Here is a 9,794-nt window from a genome sequence, read left to right as displayed (position 1 = left end):
CATCAATTTACTGACAGATGATTTTTTTACCCCTGTATTGCTGCTTTGCTGCACTATTCGTATGGAAAAGCTCTTTAGGAAAAAAATACACCGAGCGTAACCCCACACAATTGCAAACACAATAACAGGATATGTTCTATCGTACATGCCACTACAGTGCAATTAGCGCATAACTTATCGTTGCGCTACAATTAGCTTTTCAAATATCACACCTTACATTTTCATTGGATACACGTAGGTGTCTCGGGAAGAAAATCCAGCCGGTAAATTAAAACAAATCGCGTTGTACAGCACAAAGGTGTTGTAATCAATACGTGACTGAAGGTCTATCAGCGAAAATTGAGGCATTGCTCAGTAATAATTTTTTTTGAAGAACGCTTGCTTTAGCGTTTCGCCCAGCGCTTCTGCTTGGGGTGAGCTTTGCCGCACTAGAGATGTCTCGGATTGCTGGGCATCAGTCTGTTACGCCGGTGTCCACCTCGGTTCTACTGACGTATTTTTGTAATGAATATGGCGCTCTAATACATACAGAAACAGATTGTAAAGGAAAATACCAGTAGGCAAAAATTTCTCTCGCAGATTCGAACCATGCCACTTTTACAGATTAGCAGGGCGCGGCGTTCAGCACTAAGCCACAGAGTGTACGTTGTTGAGAACGGTATCGGGAAGCCATTTATGTACACCATACACCTCGTGGCGGTCCTCATAGCTTTGTCATTTAAGCGCGTTTTCGTTATCATTAGCGAGATGGTGTGATGGGCTCGCGTTGAACGCGTATTCAAGGTCATCGCCTCCACGAAGCACTGCCTCCGCGGAGCGTGGTCTTTCCTGCGCGTGCGTTTATCAGACTCATAATTCAGGATAAGACGAAGTTTGCTTCACTCGGCGGTGTGATCGCGTTTACGAAAGGAGCACGATGCTGACGCAGGACAACGAATGAATTGTAACAGTTCTCACTTGTCCTGTGTGTAATTGTGCGCTCGTTTCATACGTCTGTCTTTCTATTCAAACAGCGCGCTTTAGGCGTCAGGCTATAACACATTATAGTCCGTGCTGGCTTTCTGTCTACAGGAATTCTGTGCTTGCTTTCTGCTTGAGGTTTGCGCTGCATATTTCGAGCTGCTTGCTGTTCCTAACATGTTTGCGCAATTCGTTGCTGTTCCTGAAGCAGTGCACAATAAGTGCTCAACTACGTCTGTGAAGACAAGTTTCCGTTTCTAATTTACCGATTCCAAAATAGGGTGATAAGCTTAAACTTTTTTTTATTTTCAGAGGTTGTTAATGTGGGCTAAAATGTGGTGTTGATGCGCTGTACACTGCCATGCGAACTAATTTCAACTGTTGAACTCCTATTACCAGAGGCTTTTGATTTGCTCAGACCTGCTGATTCCTGCACTTAGTCTGTCGCCCTCTTTAAAGGTAGGCTCACTATGAAAGCAACACGGTCATTTATCTTGTGGCTGAAACGATAACACTGATGATTTCCTTTAGTTTTATTTATTACTTCTGAAGGGCCCGACGGCATTACTCACATAAGGAGTGATACAGAGAGGTTTCTAAGCAATACAATGCCTGTTTTAGCAACAAGTGAAATAAAAAAATTAAGAGATTAAATAAATGTAGCTGCGGATACGTACACAAAAAACAGCATCTTATGTCAGGCACATAATGTAAGAAAATTAGCAGATACACATGTTTCACAAAAGTAAAATAAGTGTAAATTTTAAAGAAAAGGGAAGCAGAAACAAATGTAGCATCGCGTAAACAAGACAATTCAACTGGCTTTGACAGGCAGCTTTTTTCGACAAAATTGCAGGTTTGTCCCCCCCCCCCCAAAAAAAATGTTTTCGATGTGAGTGGAAAGCATTGGCGTCAGGTAGCATGTTACACAAGGTTATTGCGTGTAAGAAAAAGGAGTTATTCATTGCCGCAGCACGACCACTAATGTGTGCAATGACAGTGTGTGAGCCAATAGTTGTGAAACTCTTACAGGTGGATTAAGAAGCTATATGTCTTGTGGATGACGTATAAAAGAGGCAAAGGAGCAGGCAAAGACGAGCAATTATGCGACGTGACTCAAGGACTGGAAGAGATAGGGTGCGTTTCAAAGAAGTGATACCAATTTGTGGTGAAATTAGGATGATATAAAATATAATATATTGTGTGGTATGTATTACAATATATACCACACATTGCTCCCTTTTTGTTACGAATACATCTGAAAATGCTCAGCCGTAAAACTCGTACGTTGTTGCCTAGTTTTCCTCCCACCTGCGAATCAGACGAAAACAGCCGGCGCCAGCTTTCACAAAAGCTCACCATGCATGTGACACTTCCGCTATCACACAGGAGCTCGCTGACAGTCGCCAATGTTGCTGCACGCAATTTTCGTCTAGTTTTGTGCTGTGTTTCTCCCCAATGGGTGCTCTGACGCTGCACAAGGTATGACTACATTGACGTAATCTTCCGATTCTTCAGTGAAACTTTATCCATGCTATCTACAAAGAACCGCTGAAAGAAACACGCATATATGCTTATTTCGCAAGAGGTTGAACGAATTATGTACAGTGTGCGATGCTTGTTTTTAATATCATAATTACAATCACAGGTGTGCGCAGGCTTCCTCATCACGGGGGTGGGCCGAAGGTTCAACGTAGTGCGCCTCCCCCCCCCCCTACAATTTTAATGTATTGGGCAGACTTGGAGGCAGCCGCCCCCCCTCCTTCGAAGCTGGCTAAGAATAGTCGCCCCCTCCACCTCCCTGTGTGCTCGCCTACGCTTGGAATTGCTTTTGGCGAAGACTAGTGTTGCAAATGTGGTGCGCATAGTGCTACTCAGCCAAATTTATGCAGAAAGTATAGAGTTACATATCTTGTCCCGAGAAAGCCTAAGGGACCAATCGCAAGCACGCGCATGCACACGTGTGCACACACCTATGCGTGAAATGCGCATCTCAGCTTTGGCCACGGAGTGGGATACGCGACAAGGCGCCTCGAGGCGCGAGACAGGGCTATTACTGGTCGCTACTTTTTGTCAGGTTTGCAAATTTTAGAGGCATGTGGTGACCTAAAAGTATGAATGAAGACCTGCCGAACGTTAGGTGATTTTTGCTTAGGTCTCGATTGAGTTACGCATTTCATGCTCAGTGCCTACTAACGAGTGAGCGACGTTATTTTTCCTATGTTTATTCGTCAAAACCCACATGTAGACAAATCTCACTTTACGTGCAATTCATGTCGTTTGTCCTGTTTATTATGCGTTTGTCCACCATTCGTGTTGATTCCGGAAGCACTGCCATGATGTGCCCTCAGCTACGTAACCGCAACATGTAAGTCAGTGAACTGCTTCATGTGCCACAATGCCATGGTGTAACACTAAGTTTTTTAGGAGCTCTAAGCATTTTTATAGTTTTGCTTCTTAAGTGGTTTATTTTTATCCTTATTCTGGGAGCGGCAGCATGAAGGCCAAATTTTGTCACATTTATCCAGCCGACTTTGTTGAGTAGCTTTTATTTTATTGCGGAAGCTTGCCCTATGACATCAATGCATATCACACAAAATTTTGCAGCTAAGTTTTCTTTCGTTTCCTCTCTAAATTCGAGGAGGGACTTGCGGTTCGGACCATAAATTCAATGCTGGAAGTCTGGCGGCCCGGTGCAGTTCAGCGTTAAAATTTATCAACAGTATGTTTGCGCGTTCACCACATCTGACGACGAGCTATAGATTTAGTGAACTGCTAGCCCTTCAATGACAATTTTTTGATGCGGTAACGCCCGCCACGTACGGTACAATGCGGGAAGTGTTGCAGATACATAATAAGATCACCTCGCACCAGACAGTTTTTTTTTTCATGAGCGATGTCAAAGCTTGTTGAAGCCTTGGCGAATCGATTGCTTCAGCATGGAGATTAATTACCAAAGCATGGAGGAGCTCTTCTGTGTGCAGCAATGGGAAGCTATCTGAAACAATCACCTTATTCGGCGTTCGGAGGTCTACACTGATCCTGATGCTGCCATCTTTCTTGCCAACAACGACAATGGGGCACACCCACTCAGAAGTATCGATGGGCTCCATGATGTCAAGGCTGAGCAACCTTTGAAGCTGAGTTGACACTGACGCACGGAGCGAATATGGCAGACGACGAAGCTTGGAAGTTACCGGCTGCACTCCCTGGCACGTCTTGACTCGATGAGTGAAGCCCTTAGGGAGGCCCAAGTCACCACTGAAAAAAGAAGTGAACTCTTTTGCCAAAGGTGGTGGAAGGCTTTCTGGACCGCGCTGCGTGTTCGCTAGTGTGGGGCTGGAACGAGGTATCGGGTCATAGACACATGTCAATGGAACAGACGTAGTCACATGTAAGCAATTGAGAGCGGAACCCTCAATGCGAAGACTTAGAGGTCTAATTCCGTCAAGGTCAATAAGACAGGTTCTTCGGAGGACAACATAAAAGCAGAGTGACGTGGTGCAATCTTTGAACTGTACTTCCACTGTGAAACAGCCTAGAACGCAAATGGAACATTGATAATAATAGTCAAATAGGCTGATGTGTGATGCAGGCAGCAGTGAAATGCACTCAAAATGTCGACGGAATTCTCACTCTGACAAAAAAGAAACAAATGACCCTGAATAAATAAGCAGTGTAAGCCTGACGTTGACTACCAGAACTTCTACGTGAGTTACCTTATGACCGGAACCTACCACAACCGGCAGAGCTACAACCTACCGTGGCGCAGCCATGGTGGTCAAGTGTGTTGCAGCCTGCCGTGCCGCAGCCGCGGTCTCCTGGTAAGCAGCAAACCGCCGTGCCGCCACCGCAGTCTCCTGGTGAACTGCAACCTGGCGAGCCACGGCCGCCGTCCCCTGGCGTAGTACAGCCTACTGTGCTGCAGCTGCCTTTAGGGACGCAATGGTTATCTGCTGTACTGCAGCAGCCAACCTCGGTAGTGCCGCCTTTTGGGTGGCCGACTTGAAGACGCCTGCCACCGGCTTGGCTTCAAGACTATCAGATAAAATTTTTGTTTACGATCTGAGATGTGTATATTCAGTACTATTTACTGGAGTAGTGTATACTTGAGTTTTTCTTACTATTACGTACTAACGACTAACTACGAGAATTACGGGAGGGAATACGTTGTTTTCAGTGTTCGTTTCGCTTCTGTTCTATCATCTCCAGGGGGCGCACTCACTCATTGGTATATTGGAATTGGCACTCATTGTTATTGGCAGTCACTCATTGGTCTTTCTAAGCTGTAGAAGGGATGCATCTCTTCTGAATAATGAACAGATTAGAAGAAAGGGAGCTCAGTGGCTGGCATGCAGAAGTACATAAAAAAGATAGAAAGGCAGCTGCGAAATTTTGGAACCATCTAAACGCCCCAAGAAAGGAGACCAGCCTAGAGCAGAGGTTTATAACTACAGCTCAAGGTGCTAGGCTTGAAGGGGACAAAGCTATTGAATATATAAGAACAAGGGTGACAGAAAAGTTTCAACAAAGATGTGCTTTATGCACCACAATAGACAAAGATGAATCAAGTGGCGCAAAGGCTCCAGTTTCTCAACGAGAGTGGGAAAGAGCTGAGAATATATAGGTGGTTATAACAGAAGAAAAGAAAAGAAAGGTGCCGACCCGTAACTGTCTCTCCTTACGAGGACACCTCAACAGGTCAGCAGAGGAATGGGATATGGGGAATAAAAGATATAGGGAAAAAGAAGGAGGGATAAAAAGAATAGAAGGAAAATAGACGGAGAAGAAGCCAGCCAACGAGAGGGAAAAAGAAGGAGATAGGAAAGTGGGGATCCGGTCGAAGCAGTCCAAGGGCGGGGTGCCACAATGCGAGAGCTGCACGGCTTCAGGAGACCGCGGAGGGCGAACCAGTCGGCGGGAGCTACGCTGAAGTCGGAGATCGCGAGGGCACAACCATCCAGCTTGAAATCCTGTGAGCGAATGAGCTGAGAAAAGGGTTCCTATTAGTACATCAACAGCCCCAGATTGCATCCCAATTATGCTGATAAAGACATTATGTCCGAAGTATAAGCAGGCTTTGAGAGAAGGTGAACAAAATAATAATTGATGGTGAAGTCGTCGATGGATGGAAACTTAGCAGGATGAGCATGGTCTATAAAGGAAAGTGGGACAAAGATGACATGAACCACTACCGTCCTATAACAGCGACATCAGTGGTCTACAGGCTGGTGATGCAGATTATAAAGCAAAGACTGCAGGCATGGATAGAGGATGAGGGGGTGCTGGGGGAACTTCAGAATGGGTTTCGGAAACAGAGGAGGTTGGAAGACAATCTGTTCTCACTGATGCAGTGCATCGAAATAGCTGAAAAAGAACACAGGCCCCTGTGGCTAGCATTTTTGGATATCAAGGGAGCGTACAATAGCATGGTTCAAGAGGAATTGTGGGGAATACTGGACCCACTAGGCGTGGAAGATATAGTCACTAATCTTTTAAAAGATATCATCTATAAAGGTAACAAGGTAGTTTTAAAGTGGGAAAAACAGGTATGCAATTCTGCAGAGGTAAAATGGGGGATTATAGGCAGGGGTGTCCTCTGTCACCCTTAATATTCATGATGTATCTACAAGAATTAGAGGCCAAATTAGAGAAAAGTGGTACTGGGCTTCAACCTCTTTTTTGTCAAACAAGAAAAACTCATTGAACATTGAACTCATGTACGCAGATGATATAGTACTAATGGCCGACAACAAGGAAGATTAGCAGAGATTGGTGGACATCTGCGGTAATGAGGGAGATAGGTTGAATTTCAGATTCAGTAAGAAAAAATCAGCAGTCTTGATTTTTAATGACAATGAAGGTAGCGAGCTTAAACTACAGGAGGTCACGCTAGAGATAACAGATAAATAAAAATATCTGGGCGTATGGATAAGTAATGGGGCCAAGAACCTAAAAGAACACAAAACATACGTCACGAATAAACAGGAATGCAGCAGTATTGAAAAACAGGGCACTGTGGAATTACAGTAGGTATGATGTTGTGAGAGGATTACGGAAAGGGGTCATGGTTCCTAGCCTGACGTTCGGCAATGCAGTCTTCTGCATGAGATCAGAAGTTCAAGCAAGATTAGAAATTAAGCAACGTGGAATGGGTAGGCTTGCCTTAAGAGCTCACGGGAATACGCCAAATCAGGGAGTGCAAGGTGATATGGGATGGACGTCATTTGAGGGTAGGGAAGCTAGCAGCAAGATAAAATTAGAGAAGCGATTGAGAAAAATGGGTGAGGAGCGTTGGGAAAGGAAGGTTTTTAGCTACTTGTACATGAAGAATGTCGATACAAAATGAAGGAAGCGAACCAGAAAATTGACTGGTAAATATTTAGAAAACAGCAGGGGGCCAAACCAAAAAAAATTATCGGTTAAGAAAAAGGTGAAGGAAGCTGAGACCGACATGTGGAGAATTGGCATGATTAAGAGGTCCGCACTAGAGATGTATCGAATTTTTAAGCAGGACATTGCCAAGGAAAAGATCTATGATAATACTCGGGGTAGTTCTCTACTGTTTGAGGCCAGGACTGGAGTATTGCGAACCAAGACATATCTGACCAAATACGAAGGGGTAGACACGGTATGCAGTGCGTGTGGAGAGAAAGAAGAAACTGCGGAACACTTGATAATGTTCTGTAAAGGGATTCACCCTGTAGTTCAGGATGGTGGCGCAGAGTTCTTCAAAGCACTGGGGTTTGGGGACAGGGAGGGCGAAGTAGACTTTAAGCGGGTCTAATTAACTACAAGGAGGTTATCTTATTAGTAACTAACGTCAAGGCATGAGTGAAAATTAAACCCTTCAGTGCAAAGTACGAATCTTCAACCTCACAATTTAAAGGGAAAAAAAATAAATCTAGTTTTTGGTTCATTAAGTGTTACGGCTTGGTGGCACTAGCCACCGCCAGATCTAATAGGTACAGCCATATCCATACATCCATCCATCCATATAAACCATGTAGAGGGGGGGGGTCCAATGTCTCTTTGATAGCAGGCGCCACCTGCGTCGACCTTGCGAGACGATAGAGCAGGAGTTGGGACGAGACGCGAGCATGCGTAGTGGGGGAGCCGACGTCGCATATTCGAACACTTGTTCCTGTAAAATGCTACACATTTAAAAAAATCGTTGATAGAAGTTTCCCCTACTGGCTGTCCAACCTCTCTTTGGGGTACCAAGAAAACCAAGAAAAGTGCCCGATGGTTTTCTGACTGAGCTACTCACGCATTTGCTGCGCTCGCTACAAATGGGTGTCAATGTCTAGCAATAAAAGAAAAAAAAGAACGCGCCTGACATCTTTCACTATTCTCTCTCGCTCCGTGCTCTCTGTTGTTGAAGTATGGTGGTGCCGCCCTGTGCGAGTGCTAAAAGAAGTAATGCGACATAGCGCAATTAAAGGAGCAGTGACATCAACTTGACAGATATCTCGTTTTTTGCGTTGACAACTCCCTAGTAACGATTCGGTATAATGTTGCAATAGAGGAATGATTGATATGCGAAATATCGATTAGTAAGACTGATGTAGAACCCTATTGAAAATGGGTGCAAAGTGCACCAACTTTCAGCGCTGCAGAGTGGTCACTTCCCGCCGTCTAGCCCCGCAGAAGTCACGTGGCCACATTAAATGGTGACTCCAGGCCTCCGAGAGGCTGTAGCTCCACTTATAACCGAATGGGGGCAGGAACATCCACACCTAAAAAGCCATTCTGGCTCTATTCAAATGTGCCCTCGGAGACTTAGAAACAACGTCTAGGGGCACCATAGTATTACATCGTAACAATGTTGAAGGACTCGGGGTGTAATAAAACGTATTTATTAAAGGGCGAACCTGTGCCCACAACTCAAAGCGACTATGGTCGTAGAACGTTACAGCAGAACACCAAAGATGTCTCCTTCTTATACTTCTTCAAAAGGAGTCCCAAGCGCGTGGCGCACATCAGCCGGGGCAAGCTGGGTTCTCGTGCTATCACCATCGTCTCTGCGCAACATTAGACGGGGCGCCTGTATGTCTCTGTGCGCACGGTGATGAGCGCTTTGTTTGAATGCAGGCAATATATCGCGGCATAATCGCCCTCCTCATAAGCATCGTCCTGATGCGTCAGGCAATAAATAGATTCGTGGTAGGCATCACTGGTTTTCCGATGATCTTTCATAGTAAGGCTCTATCTGGACTACATGTAGAGCCTCTGTAGGTTTGCGGCGTTTTGAGCTTCCGTGTATAGCGGATCTGACTAGGTACGTTACATTGCTTACACGATGGAATACATAAGGCCCGAAGTAGCGGCTAAGAAGTTTTTTAGAAAGTCCATGGTGAAGCGCTGGGGTCCATATCCATACTTTGTCACCTGGTTTAAAATGCGCTTCAGTACGACGCTGATTGTACAGATAGGAGTCGATAAGCTGTTGGCGGCGTATTCTGTATCTCGCCATCTGTCGTCTTTCCTCGGCTCTTTGCAGAAAGTCGTCTAGGCCAGGTGAATTGCTGCTTTCATCATTAAGCGGTAACATGGCATCCAGTGGAGTGGTGACTGTTCGGCCGAATACAAGTTCAAATGGTGTCCTCGCGTTGTTTATTGAACGATTGTATATGCGAACGTGATGTAGGGCAATATTTTATCCCACAGTTTATGTTCAACGTCGACATACATTGAAAGCATTTAGGTCAGAGTTTTGTTCAGGCACTCCGTTAGGCCGTTTGTTTGAGGATGGTATGCTGCAGTTCTTCTCTGGTCTGTATGGGTCATTCGCATCAGACATTTCATTAGGTCTACAGTAAAAGCTCGGCCAC

At 45.1% G+C, this 9,794-nt stretch overlaps 1 protein-coding gene across 2 annotated transcripts in view; it reads left to right on the top strand.

Moving 5' to 3' along the window:
- The first annotated feature begins 2,353 nt into the window (after positions 1-2,353).
- Positions 2,354-9,794, top strand: part of LOC142818066 (uncharacterized) — a 499,687-nt gene continuing 492,246 nt past the window's right edge. For both annotated transcript variants that reach the window (XM_075896306.1, XM_075896305.1), the window contains exon 1: positions 2,354-2,442. In XM_075896306.1, the coding sequence (XP_075752421.1) occupies positions 2,419-2,442 (24 nt within the window). In that variant the 5' untranslated portion in view covers positions 2,354-2,418. The remainder of the gene's footprint in view (positions 2,443-9,794) is intronic.

The sequence above is a fragment of the Rhipicephalus microplus genome, chromosome 5 (genome assembly GCF_043290135.1).
Source record: "Rhipicephalus microplus isolate Deutch F79 chromosome 5, USDA_Rmic, whole genome shotgun sequence".
NCBI classification, from domain to species: Eukaryota; Metazoa; Arthropoda; class Arachnida; order Ixodida; family Ixodidae; genus Rhipicephalus; species Rhipicephalus microplus.
Note: the sequence above shows the minus strand (reverse complement) of the source record. Positions and strands in the feature narration are given on the sequence as shown.